Source organism: Tursiops truncatus, chromosome 1, assembly GCF_011762595.2.
Source record: "Tursiops truncatus isolate mTurTru1 chromosome 1, mTurTru1.mat.Y, whole genome shotgun sequence".
In the NCBI taxonomy this organism is placed as follows: domain Eukaryota; kingdom Metazoa; phylum Chordata; class Mammalia; order Artiodactyla; family Delphinidae; genus Tursiops; species Tursiops truncatus.
Genome location: NC_047034.1, coordinates 142,317,432 through 142,339,295, shown reverse-complemented (window position 1 = coordinate 142,339,295; position 21,864 = coordinate 142,317,432). Strand labels below are relative to the sequence as shown.

The following is a 21,864-nucleotide window of genomic DNA, read 5'->3' as shown; positions in this document are numbered from 1 at the left end:
TCTAGAAGCTCCCGCGCACTTTCTTCCGCCTTCCTCTCTACTTCCTAGGTAACTCTTCCCTCTTTTCTTTCTCGTCTCTCTCTTCGTTCCTCCCTATCTTCATTGCCTGTCTCGCCCCATCTCTCTGCTCTCGCCCCTTCTCCCCCCACTTCCAGCTCCTCATCACCCTCGCACTTTATAACCAAACAGCCAAACCCCTTTCCAATTAAAGTGGAATTAGGCAACTCAATCAAATTAGTTCCCTATTAAAGCCCTTCTTTATTAAACCGTTTTCTTGTCCCTGCTATTAAGTTTCACCGCCTGGCGGAACTCGAGCCGGCCCCAGAAGTTTACCTTGGGAAGTCGCCGGCCCAGCCTAGGGGAGGGGACACCCTGTTTCTCGGCGAGGGGGGAGTCACCCAGCCAGAAGCGGGAGGGACTTGGGAGGCCGGAGGCGGGTGTCGGCCCCGGAGCCGCCAATTTCTTCAGCTCCGCTTAAGGAGGGAAGGTCAAAAAGGGGCGCGGAGTGAGGTCGGGCTGGAAGGCGCGTCCTCACCGCCGCTCTCAGATTACACTGTCTAGGGCGAAGGCAGCGCCCCACCACCCCAAAAATAACTCCCAGGCCGCTGGCCTCTGTGAGAGAGCGGTCTTAGCCTTCCCTCCCCAGCCGCCGTCTCGGCTGCCGTTCCTTCCAAACCTGAAGACGGAGGCGCGCGGCGGGCGCCCAAATCTGCGCCCCGGGGAGAACGGGAACCCGGCCGGCGGCCTCGCAGGACTCCGGGAACCGAGAGCACTGGCAAGGCGACCCCTCCGCAACCCGCGCGCCCGAGCGGGGAGTGGGAGGGACACCAGGTTCCACAAGCACGGCGGACGCTGCTCCTCCCGGAGTGCTGAGCGCGCGCCTCTCCCAGGCGCTGCAGGAAGTTTCCTCGCCCCGCACCCCCGAGGGTCGTAAGCACCCTCCGGACCTCGGGCAAGCTTCTCCCTGATACCGCGGCTCCGGCGAGGAATTAAGATTATCAACCCGGCCGCCCGAGAAGCGGGACGGGATTCGTTGCTGTTTTCTTAGAAAATAACATTTATTTCTAGCTCATGTCTAGGCAAAGGAAAGCACAAAGTGAGCCATTCTCTGCAGCAGCGTTTCCCGCTGCCGGCCCTTCGGCCGAGGTGCCTGGCGAGTCCCGCGAGGCGGGGATGGGCCCTCCGGCGGGCGGTTCCGGCTCAGTCACGGGTCACTCTGTTCCTGCTTCAGTGCGCACCTAGACCGCTCCTTAGGGAGAGACAGGCCGCAGGCAAGAGGGGCGGGTGGGCAGGATTCATCTCGAGTTTACAATATATTTAATCTATAAACCTGATAAGTACAATGCACGCATAGTCTAATTTTTTTCCGTTTTGTCCTTTTTTTTGCTTGTTTTTGAATATTTTTCACGTTAATACCGAGGTCACCTACAGATTAATAACTTAGAATTCCATTTTATAACATTATACACTGGCTTGTATATATATGTATAGTTTATATATAGATTTATACATATATAAAAACTCACACTGCACCAAGGAAACCCATGCTTATCGGCATAAGCAACAAAGAGAGCGACAAATACCGCAACGAGGAAAGTGCACCTTAGAACTTGTTTCCTTTTTTTCTTTTTTTACAATTTGATATCGATATATATGTGTGTCCCAAAGACTCGACTCAGTGCCAAGAGATTTATACATCCTAAATTTATATTTGTTAGAGCGAATATTAAAATTTTTTTAAGGGAGGGAGAGACACAGAAGACAGACTCTCGGACTATCCTGCCAACCATTTGGGAGCGCGGGCAGGTGTGACGAGCATAGCGACAGGAGAGGCAGGAGCTTGCGCAGCGGCTGCAGCCTCTGAATTCTCAAGAATTCCCGGCCTTCTGAAGGGATGGGGAGCCTTGATAGGGTAGCGGGACGAGGATGGGGGTCTCACATCCCCTCCGAGAACATCTGAAGCTGCTCCTCTTTGCTCAGCTCTCCCCACCCACCGTCCGAAACAAAACTGAAAACCACCTTGGAGCGAGAGGATCCCAGCCGGGGCGCAGAGAGCGCACCAGGCAAAGACGGGCCGGCAGCCCGCGGGGCAAGCCTGGGGTCCCTGTTTGGGGGCCGCCCGACTGCCAGGCCGCTCGCCCTACTGCTTCTCAGGGGCGCCATTGACCATGGGCCCGTACAGGCCGCCGCCGTAGGTCGGCTCCTTGTGCACAGCAGCGGCGGCGGCCGAGCGGTCGCGCATGAGATCACTGAAGGCGTAGTCCATGGGCGGGCGGAAGCCGAGTGTGGGCACCAGGCCGGCGGTGGAGTAGGGAGCCATGAAGGCCAGGCCGCGACTGTGCGCCGCCGCCGCCGAGTAGGCCAGGCGCAGGGGGCTGAGGCCGAGCGGCGCGCCCAGCGGGTAGGCGCCCGCGTCGGCGCCGAAGTGACTGGCGTTGGGCTGCAGTGGCGAGAAGGCCGAGCGGCTGCTCAGCGAGCCCAGCGCCCCGGGCGCCATGGCGCCGGCCAGCAAAGGTCTGTGGTGCGGAGGTGCGGCTGGGCCCGCCTGCAGCGGCGCGGGCAGCCCCGGCCCCCCAGCGGCCGCGGCGTCGACGCGGCCAGGCCACGCGTCATCCGCTGCTACTACTGCCCCCACCGCGGCCTTATCGGGGGGCACGGCGGGGCCGAGGCCGGCCGCCAGGCCCCCGCGGTGGTGGTTCAGCACCTGCTCGATAGCCTGCACCACGTCGCCGCCGCAGCCCTGCAACACTAGCTCCAGGACACCCCGCCGGTGGCCCGGGAAGACGCGCGTCAAGATGTCTAGCGGCGTCCGCTGTCGTGGACCCGGGCCCCCGCCCAGCCCGGGCGCGGGAGCGGCCTCTGCCTCTTCTTTGTCGACCTCGGAACCGGATTCTGAACCCAGAGGGCTGGTGGATCCCGGGCTGTCCTCCTCGCCGCCGCCTCCGGGGCCAGCGCTGCCTGGGCAGCTGCCACCTGCCTCTTTGGAGGCCCGGGCCAGGGGCGACCCAGAAAAGGACTCGCCGTCGCCGTTCTCCGAGCCCGAGCCTGCTCGCACCTCTGGGGACGATGTCCCGGGACCAGAGTCCGCGCCGTCGGGTGATAAGGGCTTTCCCGGCGGCGGCTGCGGGCTGCCTGCGCGGCCTGCCTGAAGCAGCGTCTTGGGGAATACGTCAAACTTCTGTAACTTGGCCTCTAGGAGGGGAGAAAGGGGTATGTAAAGGAGCGGTTAGCAGGGAAGTGACCGCACCCCACAGCACCAGAGCCCTTTGGAGTCCAGCTTCCTTTCCCTCTGAGCCTCACAACCCTCATTCACTGGCTCCAAAACCCTTCTTTCTTTTTCTTCCAGCATTCCTTCCCCTCTGAGCCCCTACAGCCTGGCTCTTTCTCGGCTCCCAGAGCGCATTCTCTTTCTGTACCCAGAACCCCAACCACCTGTGCCCTGTAAACTCAGTGTCCAGTGACCCTCTTCCTACACCTGTGCCCAGTACCTTCACCCTTCCTAGTCTTGGCCTGCTCTGGAGAAGTGGCCTGACCCAGAGGTCAAACAGGAGCCAACACAACTTGCACCTGCACCGCACACTGTATAGAAGACCTCACTCCACCCCTGTGATTCCAAGAGCCAACCCAGCCCTGGGTGCTCTGTGGCCCTGGGCAGCACAGCCTGGAGGGGAATGCACCTTGGGCATTTACAAGATCCCAAGCCTCTCTACAGGCAAAAGTAGAGCCTCTATTTCTAATCCATCCTTTCCAAAATTAAGACCTAAGTGGGACTTCCCTGGCGGTCCAGTGGTTAAGACTTGATCCCTGGTTGGGAGCTAAGATCCCACGTGCCTCCCGCCAAAAAACCAAAACATAAAACAGAAGCAATATTGTAACAAATTCAATAAAAAGACTTTAAAAGTGGTCCACATCAAAAAAAATCTTAAAAAATAATTAAGACCTAAAAAGTTCTTCCCTCCCAAGCTGGAAGCTGAGTGAGCCCTGGCCTAATTCCGCACCCCCTCCCCCAAAAGCCTAGGGAGTCTCGAAGAAGAGGGTGCGGCCAGAGCAGGACAGGGAGTGCACTGGGAAGAGGAAAGGGGATTGAGAGAAGGGAGAGAGTGCGTACTCTGAGAAAAGGGAGACGAGCAGGGAAGGAAGCTAGAAAGAAGGAGCAGGGCGGTTGACCAGGGAACATTAGGAACAGGAGAAAAGGAATCCTGCGGGGGAGGGGGGGAGTGGGGTTGGGAAGGAATTCGGCGTCCTCAGTACCTAGAGAAAGCGAAGCGGGGCGGGGGAGGGGACTTGGAGAGGGTCGGATTGCTGAAGAGAGTTGGGAAGGAGCGGAGGGATCTGCGGCGTGTGGAGAAGCGCAGAACGAAAGAAAAGATAAGACGCGTGGGTTCTCGCGCTGGGGAGAAGACCCAGAGAAGTGAGCAAGAAAGCTGAGACATGGCTGCCTTTGGGTAGAGGCAATAAGATTAAAGCGTTTACATTTGGGCCTGCGGTGAGAGAAAGGAATAAAGTGCAAATGCTTGAGAAAGGGGAGAAAGGAAAGTTTGTGTGTTTATGCCTCAAATCAGGGGCTTGGTGCGCGGGCAGCTCCACCAGGTGGGGCGTTTGGAGAACGGGATTCTACTCTTTCAGTACCGAAACAAGTCCCTGGGCTGCGCGCCCCTGAACCCCGTCCCTGCTCCCCTCTCCTCACCTGAGCTCCCCGCGCCCGCGGCGCCGCCTCCGGTGCCCGCGGGCGCTCCCGCTCCCGGCCCCCCGCCGTCGGCGGCGCACACAGAGCCGAAGACCTCGTAGGCGGGTCGCGGCGGGATGATGCCGTTGGCGGCGGCCAGCGCCAGGCCCTCGGCAGTGCCGTAGAGGAGCTGTAACTCGCGCGCCTCGTTCTCTTCCTGCGCCTGTTGCCTGCGCAGCGCCACCTGCGCCGCCATGACGCGCTGGCGCTCGGCGATGAGCGTGCACTTGGCGCACAGGCAGTCCTTCCAGCGGCAGTAGCGCTTGTGGCCCTTGAGCGCAGACACCACGCCGTGGTTGCGGCAGCGCGCGCACTTGGGGGTCCGCGGGTACTTCTCCGCAGCCCGCAACAACAGCGGCGGCGCTCGTAGCAAGCCGCCCGCCACGCTCACAGGTAGCGAAGCGGCCGCTGCCGCCGCCGCTGCCACCGACGCCACCGAAGCCACGGGCGGGCCCGTCGCTGTCGCAGCCGCCGTCGGCGCGCCGGGTACGCTGGGCAACTCGGAGCGCAGCTCCATGGCAGGACCTGGCGTGGAACACCGTGGGAAGAGGGGAGAAACTTGCGGTGAGGAGCGCATGGTGCGCTAAGCTAAAGCGCACCCTGGAGGAATCCAGGTTTAGAGAGGGGCATTTCGGCAGCGGGAGGTTTAGCTAGCAGTTACCGAATCGCTGGGAGGAGGTACCTTTGGAGTCCACTTGTAAATGCCCAACTCCCCGACCCCACTCCCACCAGAGTTCTTATAACTGATTTATGCACTGGGTGTAAGATTTCATCTGAATCAGTGGTTCCACTGGAAAAAATTAAAAGACATATAAAGTTTGAAAGTCATTGGTTCAGATGAATGTAACAAGGGTTTGAAAAAAAAAAGATCCCCCAAAGTTTAGCAGAACTGAGGTTAGACAGGCAGAGAGAAATGTTTGTTTGGTGGGACTCGAATTAGAAAATTTTGACCCAACAGTTAGACTGATGCCAAGAGCAAAACAGGAAAACCCGAGGCGAAACGTTCAGTTTTATAGAAGGGTGAAGAGGAGGGTAATATCAAGGCATAGAGTTCAGCTGGTTGGGCTGGAAGATTTTTTTCTGGTGGGAGCAGGAGAGTTGGAGAGAAAACTCAGGGACGAAAAAAAAAAAGCTCTAGGAAGTGGAGTGAAGGCTAGGAAACAACTCAGGGACAAAGTTAGGCCCAGGGGCCCAGGGACCCGTGGAAATGTGGGGGTCCAAGTTCCAAGGGGCGGGCCTCCAGGGGGGAAGAGAAAATGGTGTGGAGCTGAGTTCAGGAGGCCTGGGGAGGTGGATTACAGAGGAAATGCAGTGGAGGGATCTTTCTTTCGGTAGGCAAACCCAGCCCGAGGATTAGCTTGAGGGGCGAGGAAAACAGCGAGAAACAGGTAATATGGGGGTCTGGGACCCAGGGTCCACGCGGGAGAGAGGGCTGTGCGTGAAAAAAACCCCTCAGGCATAGGCTGGGCTTGGAGATGGAGTAAACCTGTGGCACAGTTTTTAGCCTTGTAGTCTGGAGTAGTCGGGGAGGAAAAAGTATCTTGCAAAAGTTAAGCATTGCAGGAGGGAGAGCCTTTTAGCTGACCAACTCACCCGGCCTTCCCCTCCCCTCCCGGTTTAGGGATCCAGTCGTCAGACACGCCCTCTCCATTCTGGGGCACCGCGGGACCCCGCTCGGGAGCAGATTCCCAAATTCTGGCCTCGGAGTTGGGTTCCTGGGATTTGAATGGCCCAGCAGGCACCACCGAGGCGTGGGAGTCGCCTCTGGAACTGGGTCTGAGAGAACGCAGGAGTCCCCCCTGTGCCGTGGCCTCAGGAGGCCCAAGCGGGCCCAACTCTAAGCTTCCGCCGCGGCCTCCTCTGGGTCCCCGGTTCCACTCCTGAGCCCGAATCCTGGTGTCTCCGCCCAAGAATTCTGGACCCCGTCCCTTTGCGCACTGCCTTCTTCCCTCAGGCCCCTCGAGCCGCGCAGTCCCTGAGGCCAGAGTGGCCCGGGCTTCATCAACAGGGGCGGAAGGCCGGGACGCCTCCCCTGCCCTCCCTGCGGCCCTCAACTACCTGCCTTAGGCTCGGGGATCCTCCTCCGCGGGCGCTGCACGCGCCTCCCAGCTCCGCTCGCGACGCTGGCGCTCTCAGCCTCTTCCCCTTGCCCCCGGCCCCTTATCTGACCACGTCACCCTCCTTCAGTCACCATGTCCGAACTTCCGGACCCCCTCAGAACGCTGCGCAGTCCAACCCTTCCGTCGGAAATCGGAGCCGGGCAACCGTTTAGGGATCGACTGGCTGGAACCCACGACCCGGCCCTTTCCGCGCCGCGTCCCCTCGCGGAGCGCGCCGGACGCTGCACACAGTCTGGCCCCAGCTGCCCGGCGCTGCCAGACTCTCAATGAGCAGCTTCCCCGCTCTATTGTTGCTCCTTAGGGCTCCATTAGACAGAATTGGCCAACAATGTGGCGCCTGCCATTGGCCAGGGGAGGCAGACGGCGCTCTGATTGGCCGGGCCCGCGCCCGGGGAGCCCCGCACTCTACAGTGTCCGAAAGATTCGAAACTGCAAAAGCTTGTCTGAGGGCCTCGGGGAGGGGAGGGGGCGCTCCAGGGAAGGAGTGGAAAAAAAAGTGGGCAAGGAGGAGCGTTGAAAATACCGTGACAAGTAGTTTCCGTGTGCCCGAGAGCGTGTGAATTGCGCATAATTACCGTGTCGGGTGCGCCTCTACGTAGACGTCTGTAACCCCTCGGTTTCTGGGGCGCGGGCTCCGCTGCGCTGCTCTCACTGGCCGGGGGCGCTTGGCAAGGCCGACCTCCCCAAGTAGCCCTGGCGGCCCAGGGCGGGATGGGGGCAGGTGACAATTCAATTACCGCGGTCGGGGTGGGGGTGGAATGGGAGCGCGGGGGTGGAGAAGGGAGGGTGTTCATGGCATAAATGCCAGGAAGAGTTTTCCTCCCTCCATCCGGCTCTGTTTCGGCATGCTCCCAAGTCCAACGCGTTTGGGGTAGTGGAGGCTTTTTTTTTTTTCTTCCGCCCCTGCCGCCTTTAAAAGGCAGATCCTTTATTTTAAAAGTCCTGGTACGATAGGCATCACGGAGGGTAAGTGTGGCTTGAGGATTTTCGTTTTTAAGGAGCCGGGATAGGAGAAATGAGATAGCGCTTCCTGTCGGCGCCCGCCGGGGCAGTGCGCTCTGCGCCTTTCCTTTCCCAGCCCCTCTAACCCCGTCCTTCTGCCCATTTTTCTCTTTCCTTTCCTCACTTCTGCAGCATCTAGATATCTTTTCCGTGGTGGTGGGATTCTTTTCGTCGTTGTTTTAAGTTAACAGTTTGATTTTCTTTTTTAAACGAAAGTAAAAAGTGGCTTCTCTCTGTCTCCCCATATCCTCTTGGACGCAGGACGCACATCAGTCTGCCTGTTCTTCCGGTCCAGAGACAAGGTCGCCGCGGGCCCCAGTGAGTAGTTTTAACTTTCGCCTTACCCTCCCGTCCTGACGTCACGGCTCTGAGGAACAGCTCGGTGCGCAGAGGAGGTAACAGTTTCGGATTTTGTTTCCCTCTTGAATGGCAACATCTGGAATTAATGCCGCGGTCCTCGGGCGGGATCGCCTCGGGTTTCCCTCGCTGTGATTCTCTTTCCCTTTACTTTCTGTCTTTTCCTCGTTCTAATGTTCTCTCACTCATTTTTCTTTTCTACTTTTCTCTCTCTCCTTCAGAGTAAAGAAAATTCGTTTAATTTATGAGAAAAAATGAGTTTTCCAGTCGTTCTCCCTCCACTCCCGACCAAGGGTTGCCGCGTTGCCCTTTCGAACTTCCAGGGCCCCCAGGCTCTGGCCCGCGCTAGCCGGGGCTCGGACGTACTGGGCGTGCAGACTCGGCCGGGGGCCTCGGAACGCAGAACCTTCCACTTGGCAGGTCTACTGCTGCCAGCCCGAACGCCTCTGACGCCGGGGGCTGGGGATTCGGGTAGGAAGGCGAGACGAGCGAGGCCCCACCGCCCAGCGCGGGACCTCGCGCAGGTTCCTCGGCGAAGCCAAACCGAGGACCGGGGCGGGGGAGGGGGTGGTGCGCGCAACAGCCAGGCAGATTCGGACAGATTGCTTCCAGAAAGTTGACCAGGGCCGCGCGCAGCGTGCTCAGACCTTGACAGTCTGCGATAAGGCTAGAAACCCGGCTGTTCGCTCCTAGCAAATTCCACTCGCTGGAGCCTGAGAATGTGTTTGGGAAGGAGAAAGGGGTCAGCTCCCGCTGGGTCCCCCGCATGGACAGATGGTAAGGGAGTGAGTCTGGGATAAAAATCCTTTAGGAGCGAAGGACCCAGACCCCACCGTCCAACATCTTGAGGTTATGAGGTCAAGGAAATCTATGCGTCAACTGCACCCTGGCAGGGCGGTGGGTGGAGGAGAGACGACAGAATCCGGCGCCTCCTCCCAGAGCTACCTTGGATAAAGTTTTCGAGACATTATTTTAAACCCCAAACGAAATGAACAATAGAAATCTGCCTAGCTTCCGGGGAGGCGTTGGCCCAAACACCCCTCTTCGCACTTGAGGCCAGGCCACTGTGAGATTCCCCCAGTCCGGTCCCAGTGATCCTGCGGCAGCCAAGGGTCAAGCCACAGGATTTGGGATCCCCGCGTTTTCCCGCTGGCGTAGAAGGAATCTTATTTTCTTAAGTTGGGGAGAGGACACATTCTGGAACCCAGCCCAACTAGAGGGAACCTGCCCACCCCTAGAGCAGTCACCTCTCTCCTCGGGTTCACCGCCCAACAGGTCCGGGACCCACAGTCTTTCTTTTGATATCCCCGAGGTTCTGATGTCCCCCCTGCTCATGGGAGTGAATGTGTCATGGAAGGAGTCAGAGTAACCGTCCTTGGTCGAAGTCACTGCACTCACACCTCCATAGGCCACTCTGAGCTAGTCCTGATTTGGCCTGTGCTCTCAGAGGGGAGCAGACCAGAACGGGGTGGCTGGACAGAGCTGCCAGCGGTGGGGAGAGCATGCCCAGACTGAGGCATTAGGGGCTACGCCCCTGACGCACACCAGAGTGTGGCTTCACAGCTGGACACACAGTCTGCACGTGTGACCTCATTCTGCACAAGCCTTGGACACACCTCGTACCTGCACGGAGTGTCTGCGCAGAGGGTGCATGCATCTCTGACGCTGCTCTCCCACCTGAGAGGATCCCTTCGGAAAGTTTGATGGACTTCACAGCACTCTCATAAGCATGTCCTCATTCTGAGACATTCACTCGGTGAGTGACCTCTCACCCAGGTGTTCACAGATTCCCATCTTGGTGGCTGAACACCAGACCCGAGCATATGCTCGTGCACTTGCGCCATCGCTCGTCCACGGACCTAACCCTACCCGAGGGCCTTGCGGGCAGCCTGACCCTGAGCAGAGAAAGCCAGACCTCCGGGACAAATGAAGTGGCTGAGGGCAGAAAGCCCATCTTCACACAGTCACACACATACACACTCACTCATGCACGTCCTCCTGGCTCAAACTCATTTGCTTACGCCTCTGCCATGCCAGGGTGTGAGGGCCCCGGGGGAGCACTTTGAGCAACGAAAATCCACCTCCTTCATGTCTGAGACTGGTCCCCAACTCTCGTCCCTGCCCAGGCAGTGGTGGGGTACAAAGGGATAGCCCTGGTGGAGACCCAGGGTGAGGCCGGGGCTGGGGACTGAGGGTGTGGAGGGGGCTGGAGGCGCGGCGCAGTGGCGTAGAGTAGGAGCAGGGCCGGGGGCGCTGGTGGGGAACCCGGGTGGCATTGACTTTTGCGCTGTTTGCCCGCGGCCTCGGAGCAAGCAGACGCCATCTGTTTGCCGGCTGCGGCGCGTCGCGTTTAATTACCCTCCCGGCAGCCTAATAGAGATGATATTAAACTAAATCTTTCTGACATTAAAAGTAATTATCCTCAAACCAGTGGCTCCAGGACGGAATTGCCCCTCCCATCCCTACCCCTCCCCTGGCCGCGCCAGATTCCGTTAGTTTGGCTGAAACTCCTTACCCGGAGGGGGGCGTGGAGAAAAGAGGGAAGGTGCCTTTGGGAGAAGGATTCTACGCGGGCCGCCCCAAGCACGCTGTTTCCTGCACAACCACGGACGCTCTTGTGCATACGACACGCGCGTAGATACTCACACACCTGTACACATAGACACACAACGACAACATTTTCCTCCGGATCAACTCCCGAGCCACGTTAAGACTGTCAGCCGCGTGCACCCCCAGATGGACAGTGAGAAGCGAAGCCTGGCTTGCAGTGCAGGTCCCCAGCCCGCTAAAACGGCTTTTGTGTGGTCAAGGCCACAGATCCGGCCTAGGCCAGGACCAAGGACCCAGGTACAACTCTGCAGCCAGAAAGACCCTCTGCCATCGTGGCGCTTGACTTCTCAGGCGCTCTTCCTGGGAGGGACCCTGCGCCTCGCCCTTCCTTCACAGTGTCTTAAGTCACACCAAGCTCTGTCTCTGAGAGGCAATTCCAGTTACGCCACTTGACAGGTGAGAAAACAGACTCAGAGAAGTGAGGCGACTTGACCCACATCTTACAACTAGTACAGGACAGAGCAGAATTCGAACCCAGGCGTACCAGGGGACGCCCCTACCCAAGGCCCAAGTTCTGCCAGGGTCTAGGCGAGGGCTCGGGCTGGATGCGGGGGACGGACGTCTGGCCTGAGGCCCCTCTCGGAACACTTACCTCGCGCCCGCAGGACCAGCCCCTTCCCGCCTCCCCAGGGAAGGAGTGGGCCGGGGCCCTAGCTGAGGGCGGGGGAGCCAGGGCATCCATGCGGGGAGCGCGGCCGGAGCCCCAACGCAGAGCCACAGCAGCAGCCCTCCTTTGGATCCAGCCCCGGTGTCTGCAGGTCACGCGCAGGGGAGGCGGCCGCCCAGTGTCGCCAGGCTTCCTGTCTCCACATCCTTCTCGTTGAGCGCATCTGAGCCTGGGACAAACGCGCAGAGTGGTGTTCATTGCTCAACTACTTGCTTCTAGTTTTGAGCGCCTACTGTGTACCACTACTCTGCTAAACGCTTGGTGTGTGCTGTCTTGCTTGGTAGGCAGTCCTTGGGGGAGGTGTGACTTTGCGCGTTTCAGGGTTGAGTCGGCGAGGTTCCAAGGTTCAGCGAGGCAACGTAACTTGCCGGGGTTGCAGTGCTGCTGAGCGTAGAGGAAGAGAGGCACCCAGATCCGACTCCCACTCTCAGGCATTTTTCTTCTCACCTTCAGTTCTGGGCAGGTAGGAGCAGGCCTGGGGGCTTTCAGCCGATTCGATTCCATTCAACTTGCTGATTATTCATGAAAACGTGAATACTGGTCATTCATTCATTCATTTCACTAATATTGAGCACCTAGTATGTGCCTGGCCCTGAGGACTGGAGATAAATCAATCGTGATGGGCCCTTAAAGAGCTCTTGTTGGCCAGTTGTGGACACAGTCATCTGTCAATGACCTCACAGTGAGAAAAGGGCTGCGGTGGGAGTGGGCAAAGAAGGGTCAAGGGACGCTTCTGAAGAAAGGGACCCCTGATGCAAGACGTCAGGTTTCCCAAATGGAAACATTATTATTGCCTGTTCTGATAAGTAAAACATTATAAAACATTTTACACATTTCAGCAAAGAATATCTGGAATATATATATTTCTGTGTGCCTACATTTACAAAAATATACTTTTTGTTACTTGCTTTTTAATTTACAAATATAAGCATTTTTTCTTATCAGTCAATATATCTGCATAATCTTTTAAAAGAATTGCTATGAACTGTAGGTACATTGTATAAATGTACCCTAATTTATTTAGCCAATTCCCTATTAATAGGTATTTAAGTTTGTTTCCAACATTTGCTGTACTGAAAAAATGCTACAATGAACATCCCTTGTGAACTTGCCTAATTATTTTCTTAGGATAAATTCCTAGAAATAAGATTGATGGTCAGAGGGTCAGAGGCTTTTTTTTTTTTTTTTTTTTAAGGTTTTGAAAGCTACCTGTCAGCCCTCAGGAAAAGTTGTATCAATGAACACACTCAACAGTAGTGCATCTGCTGATCTTTTTAATCTTTGCCAGTTCAAGCAGGAAAAATGTATCGTATTGTCACTGTAATTTTCATTTCCTTAGTGATTCCTTAGTGATTCCTTAGTTTTTCCTATATGTGTTGGTCACTCATGTTTTTAAAAAATCTATGTATATCTTTGCTTATTTTTCTAACGTATAGTTTCTCTTTTTCTTAATTTGTAATAGCTGTTTATATAGTAAAGGCAGCAGTATCCTCTTATCTGGACATATGCTGCATTTCTCCATTTTTGTTTTTGTTGATCCTGTTTTGTTATACCAAAATTAAATTTTTTCATGTAGTCAAATCTGTCATTTTTTCTTTATAGAATCTATTTACAGGTCATAACTTAACAAGGGTTTTTCAAATCCAACTTTCTAAAAGCATTCTTATATTTTATATTAGAGCTTTTAAAATTATTTACATTTATATCTTTATTTGAAATTAATTTTGGTGGAAGATGTGAAGTAAGTTTGTGATTTAATTCCGCCCCCCCCCCAGCAATGATTTGCCAGTTATTACAGCACTACTTAATAACCCACTCTGTCCCCACTGACCAGATACCTACCTACACTGCATTCTCAGGTGAAATTAGGTCCTCTCAGTGCTTTCTCATTTAGGGAGCTATTTCCTTTTGCACTAGTAGCACTCTTTTAATTATTGTAGTTCTGTAATACTTGGAAGGGCAAGTCACCTCCTGATTCCTGATTCTTTTTTTATTTTTTTCTCCAAAATTCTTATGGCTGTTTTGGAAAAACAATCTTCTGAATAAATATTTTAGAATTTTTAAGGCTAGTTCCAGAAAGAAAGCGAAGTTTAAAAAGCCCTTTGGAAAGTTGGTTTAACTGCCTTTAGAAATTAATTTGAGGGAGATTATACATCTTCACAATATGGTATTTTTCCATCTAGGACCCAGAATGACTTTCACTTATTCACCACTTTTATATCTCTTTGTAAATTTTGTCGTTTTGTTCCTATAGCATCTGTTCCTTAAGCATTCCTTGGCATTTTATGTGGCTATTGTGAATGGAATCTTTTCACTCATTACAAAGTCTGTCTAACTGGTTATGACAGAAGAAAGTTATGGATTACAGTATACTTATCTTGAAACCGGCCTTTCTGACCCCTCCCCCTTTTAAATTAGTTCTCACAGTTTCCTGGAGCTGAGTTTGGAAGGACCTGGAATTGACCAGGCCGAGGAAGGGAGGGAGAGAGAGGCAATTCTGCCCAGACAAAACGGTGCAAAGGCCCAAGTGATTTGCAGGTCCTCCTGGGACTTTGGGGACGGTGTGTACACGCAGGGTGGTCTTCTTTGGACCTTCCTTCTCCTGGCCTCCATCTCCCAAGAGGGCCTTTGGAAACAGCGATTCCGGGAATTAGCCCTGGGTCCGACCCGCCAACCAGACTCCCCGCCATCTGACTCGCGACTCGGGAGCCACCGCTGCTGTGACTCGCTCTGGGCTTGCCTCCCGGCCACACTGGAATCAGACTGCCTGGAGAATGGCAGCGGCCAGGCTACCGCATTTGGGGGGAAGAAAATGCGAAGAGGAAGGGCATTAGGGCTCGGCTCTCGGGCCGAATCAGCCGGGTTTGAGTCCTGACCCCGCTTCAGAAGTGGAGGGACCATCTGTCAGCAGCCTGTAATCCCCAGGTCACTGACCAAAATGAAGACATGAGAGAGGGGTGTGGCTTGGAGGGAGAGACCTAATCCATCCTCGCTGGCAGTCCCAGACTCCCCCCGCCCCCCGGGCCTATCTCCCTCAGATAAAAGAGCTCTCCTACTCTGACTTCCACCACCACTGCCCCACCTCCTATTCCCTCCACCCCTTCTTTTGCCCTGGGACTGCCCAGTCTTCTTCCATACTGTGTATGGTGGGTGAGTTCCAAGCTGCGTGACTGGCTCAGGACCGGATACTGGTTGGCCTGGAGACCAACATGTTCACTCTCTTCCCTGGCCAGAGCGGTGGCAGGGTTGGGGTCGGGAAGCTGGCTCACAAGTAGACCCTTTTGCCCCAGTGGGTGGTTCAGACTCCAGGCTTGGGGTGGCAACGATGTACAGACGCCCCCTCCAGGTTCCCAGGCCCAGGCCAGTCAGTTACCTGGGAAACTCCTACTGGCTCTTTAGCACGCAGCCCCTTGGATGCCCCCTGTACTTGTCAGAGGTACCGTCCGCACAGGCTGACCCTGCAAGCTCTCCGAGTGCCTCTGCATTGCCCCCTCTCTCAAGCCACGCAGCCACCCATCTCCAATTCATACTGGAGGAAACTGAGAGAGGAAGTCACTTTCCCAGGGTCACACAGCTGGGGCGGGGGCAAGGACGAGAACTGTTCTTTGCATCTACAGAAGAGACTGGTTGGAGACTTGGAGGTGGAGTTGAGGCCACTTCCTTCACCCCCATTTCTCTGAACTGATCCCCTGGGGATGGGTAGAGGAGGGGTGGAGGAAGGTGTCTGGAGCCTCTTTTCTTGGGGGTTTCTTCACTCCCTTCTGTGCACCTAGAACCCCCCTTCGCCCCTCAGGAATGACCACACTGTGCCCTCACTGCCGGGCAAGAGTCTGGCACCACCCTTCATGCATCCCCAGTACCTCTGGTCACAGGGCCTGGCTGAGCAGGGCTGCCAGTGTGGGAGCAGACCTGGGCTGGAGTCCTGCATTTGTCACATTTCCTCCTACCTAAGATGGGAGTAAAAACAATGCTTTCATGGGATCACTGTGAGGCTTCAGTAACACAACTGATGTAAAGTCCTCAGTGTCTGACACGTAGCAAACACTCAGGTATATTGGGTATTATTATTTGTTAGCAGTTGTTGGATGAATGATTTCCTCTCTTTGCCTGCATTGAGGAAAACCGTTCCTTTCTCAGTACCTTTTTGCCTCCATTAGAAGGAAGACTGGGGTGCTGGGAGCTGGTGACAGGAAGTGCCTCTGCACTTGAACCATAATCTGAAAACTCCCTCCAGAATCAGAATTCTGATGGATTTGCATGGCTCAGAGATCCTCTGGCGGGCCCAGGGTATCTCCCTCCCTCCCCACTTCACCGAGCACCTTCTCCAGGGGCTCCATTAACCAGAACATGTTTGTCACAAAGCACAAAGTGGTACTGTGTCAGTAAGAAAGGAGCAGCCCAGCCCAGGGCCCACCCCCAGCCTCCGGAAGCATCCCCCACCCATCTCTTCTCTTCCACTATTTGAAGCACGCCCTGGCAACTGCTGGTTCTTTGTGGGGCTCCCCAAAGGCAGGGGCTGGGCTCTGTGCCCCCGTGGCACAGTACCACTTTTATTCCAGAGAACCTGTTCTTCTCTCTGTGTTCATGAGCTCCCATAGCATATAAAAAACTCGTAAAATGCACCCCTTTTTTATATGAAGAAACTGAGGCATGTAGGTAACAGCTGTGCAAGCCAGCTCCCCACTGATGCTTGGTGTAGTTGAAGGCATGCCAGAAGGGAGGCCTTGGCCAAGTCACTTCGCTGCTCTGGTCCTCCATTTCTTCATCTGTAGAATGAGAAAAGGTAGACCTGCTGGACTTGGAAATGGTCTGAAATGAGAAAAGGACTATGCAGACCCAGCTAGGAAGAAGAAGACGGTTCCCATGTGGGATGCTCCGTCCAGCTGAGGCCCTGGCATCCACCTCTGGAAATAGAGCAAAGTTCCTGGCCTCCACACCTGGTTTCCCTTGCATGTGCTTCCACCCAACTCCCAAAACACAGAAAAATTTCAGTAAGACTCTCTTTGTTGCCAACTCCTCAGGAAAGTCCTATGCAAATGTTACCAGTGTGTGCTCAAGTAAGGCAATAACATTTCCAGGGGCCCGGAGACCCGAGCACAGAGGGGCAGGCTCCAGTCTGATCTTGTAGGCTGCTTACCTTCTCTAACTCTGGGATCTGACTGTTGGGCTTGGGTGGCCCCATTCATTACAGAGCGGACTCTGGCCAGAGCTCCTAGATGGGCTTCACACCTCCCCAGAAGCCCTCTGACTGCCTGGACTAGGGGTCTCCTCTGGTTTCCCACAGCTCCTGGAACTCCTCTAGCATTGACCACACTGCCTTGAAGTTGGTGGTCCCACCCCAGCCTGGGAGTTCTGGGCCAAGGGTAGAGGCTGAGAATCAATTTTTAATGAAAAGCCTAAATGATGAATGGATGGATGAGTCAAAACTGACCCAATCTCCATACGGAAAAGGGAACTTAAAAGTACTTAAATTAAATGCTGGTCTGATGAAAATGCATGGTGGGAAAAAACATTTACCTTGGAGTTAGACAGGGTTATGTTATATAGTAGCTATGAGATTTGGGGCGAGTGATTTAACCTCTCTAAGCCTCAGTTTATTAATGTAAGAGACAGGGATCGTATGTTCCACCTCAGAGGGCAGTTCTGTAGTTCATTCACTCGTATAACATTTACTGTCTGTGCCCTGTGCCAGGCCCAGTGGGGACAGACCTGTTATGGTCTCCAGGGGAGACTTCTGTGCATATAATCACAGTAATGTCATAAGTGTTCTACTAGGGGTAAACACGGGGATTAGAAGGGGCCCTAACTTGTCTTGGGGATTCCATGAGGCTTCCTGGAGGAGAAGTAGTGGAGTGGAGTGATAACTGCCTGAGTTCTGGAGCCAAACTGCCTGTGTTGAATCTGACTTCTTGGTTTACTAGCTGTATGACCTTGGGCAAATTACCTACCTAATCTTTTGTGCCTCAGTTTGCTCACCAATAAAGCGGGGAGAGTAATAGTTCCTACTTCATGGGATTGTTGTGAGGAATAAATGAGTTCCGTAGACATGATATAAATGTTCACTCTCGTACCAACAGCCATTTATCAAGCACCTACACAGTGCCAGGCCCATGCTGAGGGATAAAACAACAAATCAGGCTGACATGGACTCTACCCTCATGGAGTTTATACTTTAGGTAAAATCTGAATTGAGTATCAAAGTACAAATTGCCTCTTATCTAAGGAAAGTTTGGAAGAGCAGAGAGCAGAGGAAGGAACTCAGAGGCTGCTGACATTTCACAGGCAAGCAGAACAGGAAAACTACAGAGGGGACAGAGGGGGAACTTTCAGAAAGGTGGGAGGAAAACTAGAGAAGTGTGGCATCCTGGAAGGCAGAGGGGAGTGTGTGGGAATGTTTATTATACTCTATCATCTGTGGGCTAGAAGTTACAGCTCCTGAAGCAGCTCAGGGAGGGAGCCTCACTGATGAGGGGAGACAGAGCCGGCATGAGGCTTGGGCTCAGATCCAGACTGGAAGGTCAGCTTCTCTCCCTACCACTGCATGTCTCTGGGACGGTGACATAATTGCTCTGAGCCTCAGTTTTGCTAACTGTAAAATGAGGACATTAACAGTAGTGACCTCACAGTGATTCTGAGGCAGCTGTGGGAGGACAGGGCATAAACCCCCAGCACAGTGCAGGGCTTACCTGGGTGCTCAACACCAATCCCCTTACTCTTTGTCTCTCCTCACCAGCTCCAGCTCCAAGCAATTAACCGCTTCAGTAACTACTGGGTGCAGACTGCTACGTGCCAGGCCCTGGGCTGGCTAGGGGAATAAACAGACGACTACGACCTGGCTCTGCCCTCACAATGTTCCCGGATAAGCCGGATGTTAGAGATGGAAGTGACCACCTTATTGGTACATGACCATCATGGTTTCTTTGTTTGAATTCAGCTAATAAGCACAAATTTACTCTGTGCTTACTATGTACTAGTCATTTCACTAGGCCTTAAGGATATGAAGTGACTCAGACTCTTTGGGGAGCTCACAGCCTGGGGGTCGGGGAGGGAGGACATGAGAGCTGAGAGTTATAGATCAGAGCGATCCAGTGCTTCAAGAAAGTCAATACAGGGCTGAAGACTCACAGCACAGGCACCTAACCTGGAGAGTGTGCAGCGGGTGTGGCAATGGTCGGGGAAGCCATCTTGGAGGAAGTGAAGTCTGAACTGAAAGTGAAGGCTGGATGGATGGTGGTAGGAGTCTAATGGTGATGGAAGAGCACTCAGGGCAGAGGGAATAACGTGCAAGGACAGAGGTGATAGAAAGCTGATGCCTTCAGGAAACTGTAAGGTAGTTCAGTATGTGTGTTGAGGGCATGGCTGGAAATACAGATGGGGAGGGAGGTAGGGAACAGATGACAGGAGTTTTAAATCCAAGCTGAGTTTGGATTTTATTTGGAGGGCAATGGGAAGCCTTTGCGGGGATCGAAGCAGGGGTGTAGCATGGTGAGGCAGCTGTTTTAGAAAGCTGTTTCTGACAGCTAAGTGGAGAATGGTCTAGAAGAGAAGGGACTGGAGAAAGGGAGATCAATTAGGATGTGGTTTTATAACCCAGGTGAGAAATGATAAAGGTCTGGAGGGAAGAAATGTCAGTGGGACAAAGGATGAAGGAGTAGGGAGTGGGGTTTGGAGATGTCAGAGGCAGAAGCTATGGGAACCTTCTTAAATCACTGCATGTACTTAAAAATAAAAGGCATTTCTTAAATTCTGGCTCTTGACACACTGGGGAATGAGTCATTTTTGGAAAGCTGAGTTTTCTATAAAACTGACTTTTTATCCCTTTTAGCATCCTCCAACATTTAAAAGATGTTGTTATTGTAATTACTATTTGAAATGCCTTAGTTATGTCATAATTTCCTTGAAGGTAGCACTGCATCGTCATAAACACAGCAGGAGCTTTGGAGTCAAAGGTCTGGGTCCCAGACTCTGCTCTGCTCGTTACTAGCTGTGAACTTGGGCAAGTCACTTCACCTCTTTGGGCCTGTTGCCTCTTCAAAATGGGGTCAAGATCACCCACCCAGCAGGCTGTTGCGGGGTTACAGGAGGTAACATATGTAATGCCCCGAGCACGGTACAGGGCTTATCCAGAGTGCTCAGTAAGTTAGTCTTCCGCCCCCTTCCTCCTTCCCATGATGCCCCGGGATGATCCTTATGGACACCAGTAATGCAGTGACACTTTGTGCAGGGCTCTTTGACCTTCCCTGAAGGGCCCTAGAGCAGTGCTCCTGGACTTCTTGTAACTGCTTTTCATGTTTTCTGTGTCCTCCCCCATAAACTTCCACTTCTCACTGCTGTCATCACCCATTCTCTTTTCCTTTTGTAATCCCATGAGTTTGCAGACCAGATAGTAGTTGTTCTAACTGCTTTACATGTTAGCTAACAGTTAAGTGTTAATTCATGGAATCTCTACAACTTTATCAACCAGGTACTGTTATTATCCATTTTATAGCTAAAAAGCTGAGGCGCAGGAAGGTGAGGTGACTTCCCAACGGCACACGAGTAAGTGGTGGGGTGGCTTGAACTCTGGCAATAAGGCCCCAGAGGCTATTCTCTTAACCACACATTATGTCACCTCTCAAAACCGAGAACCACAACTAATAGACAGTGTGCAAGCTAAGAGTTAATGGACTGAAGACTGGAGAGCAAGTCTCTTTTTTGGTGTTTCCTTTCAGAGCACACTTTCAAAATGCAAGAGCTATATGGCCAGTTGGGCTTGTTAAGGGTTATCTTCCAAAGCAGATTATGTGAGACAAGGGAGAAGCACTAAATGTAGAGAGAGGTTCAAGGCAAGAAAGCCTAGTTGTTGCATCTCACCCTCTTTGTGGCTTTCAGATAAAAAAAAAAAATGGCTTGATGAGAAGAAGAATGGACAAATTCAACTTCCCAAATGGTCTGATGTTGTTTGCATAATGTAAGTGGTGGCTGTTAAGTTTTGGCGGGTCAATTGAACCCACTGAGAATCTGAGAAATACAGACTCCCCTCCTAGAAAAGTACACATCTAACTTTTTGTATACAATTGTAGGGGATTCTAAGATCCATTCTTGGACATGAAACTTAGAGGTTCTTTATAGTTGTGGCCCTGAAAGTCAGAGCCTGGGGCTTGAGTTCTGATTCTTCTACTGACATTGTGTGACTTCAGGCAAGTACCTACCCTCTGAGCCTCATGTACAAATATGGAATGATCATGCCTGCCCTGCTTCTCTCACTGCAGTGGACTGTGATGTGGGTGTGGAAGGTGTGGTAAACTGCAAAGTGCTGTGTGAATGTTATCAGGGCACTGAGGAGTTACTCACCTTAACGTCACACAGCTATTAAGTGGCAGAACCAAGTTTCAAACTGAAAGACACTGAGGTCTCTGGAGTGTGTGTGTGTGTGTGTGTGTGTGTGTGTGTGTGTGTGTGTGTGTGTAGATCTGCCTCCAAGAATTTTAAAAAGGATCAAATGGGCTAAGCATGTGGAAGGGTCACTTGGACTATAAAGTGCAGTGCCCATGTGAGTTACTCCTGGACTGAATTCAGGATTCCATGTTCCATCTGCCTGTGGGATCCAGGACTGGTTGGATGAGGGGCTGAGAGGAATGATGGAAGTGTGCCAATCAGAGATGCTTGCTTATGACAATTAAGACCCCTTCTCACAACCAAATGAACAACTTTCATGCTTTTGGGGAAATCTGCCAGAGCTCTGCAACCTCTTTAAAACCCATGTCATTGACCAGCACACTCAACTCAGCATGTCTACTTTGGGAGTAGCAATTTTAATGCAACCACAAACTTATTTTATGTTTTTAATGCCACCAATAAAATCCATAAAAGCCTGATTCCTATTCTCCTACACTGAAAAGGAAAGATTCCATAAAAGAACTCAGACTTCATTCAGATGCTTGCAATTCAAAGACGAACACCTGTATGTCCCATAAAACTAGTGGTGCCAGAGCATGACAACATAGCAGACCAGAAAACTCCCCCAAACGGCACCTTCTGAGAGGCAGTGGGAAATTGGCAATACTTCCTCAAACCTTCAAACTGATGCTCCAAACATACAAGTGATAATCCAAGAAACACAGAGGAGTGAACTGGAATGGGGCAGGGATGACAGCAGCCCTGGAACTTCATTCCAGACAGCTGGGCATAAGAACACAAAGCACACATTCTGATTGACACATTTCTGTGTCTGGAGGCTGGGATATAAAGCCCAAGGAAGTGTAAGGGTAGGAGGAAGAATTACAAAGGACTTTGCTATTTTTGTGGTGATAGAAAGGCACTTAATGCTTTTCTTGGATCCTAACTTTATATAAGTCATTTTAATGTTGTATTTGTAAGAAAGGGCATAAAATTGCTCTGGC

At 53.1% G+C, this 21,864-nt stretch overlaps 1 protein-coding gene across 4 annotated transcripts; it reads right to left on the bottom strand.

Moving 5' to 3' along the window:
* Window positions 1-964: 964 nt before the first annotated feature.
* On the bottom strand, window positions 965-8,129 carry DMRTA2 (DMRT like family A2). Of its 4 annotated transcripts, none has more exons than XM_073789966.1 (3): window positions 7,422-8,129; window positions 4,688-5,251; window positions 965-3,192 (listed from the first exon to the last, which is right to left on the bottom strand). In XM_073789966.1, exons 2-3 carry the CDS (start codon window positions 5,241-5,243, stop codon window positions 2,141-2,143), a joined length of 1,608 nt encoding a protein of 535 aa, XP_073646067.1. In that variant the 5' UTR covers window positions 5,244-5,251; window positions 7,422-8,129; the 3' UTR covers window positions 965-2,140. The 4 variants fall into 4 exon arrangements, with proteins under 4 accessions (XP_073646067.1, XP_033722877.1, XP_033722871.1 ...); XM_033866986.2 differs by lacking the exon at window positions 7,422-8,129 and adding an exon at window positions 6,785-6,874; XM_033866980.2 differs by lacking the exon at window positions 7,422-8,129 and adding an exon at window positions 6,789-6,903 and having other exon boundaries at window positions 966-3,192.
* Window positions 8,130-21,864: the final 13,735 nt, after the last annotated feature.

Excerpts from the sequence above, each read along its gene's own strand:
- DMRTA2 (XM_019937838.3), bottom strand. The coding sequence starts at position 5,303 with ATGCGCTCCTCACCGCAAGTTTCTCCCCTCTTCCCACGGTGTTCCACG. Across the intron at positions 3,193-4,687 it reads CGCGGGCGCGGGGAGCTCAG|AGGCCAAGTTACAGAAGTTT; the intron begins GTGAGGAGAGGG and ends CTCCCCTCCTAG.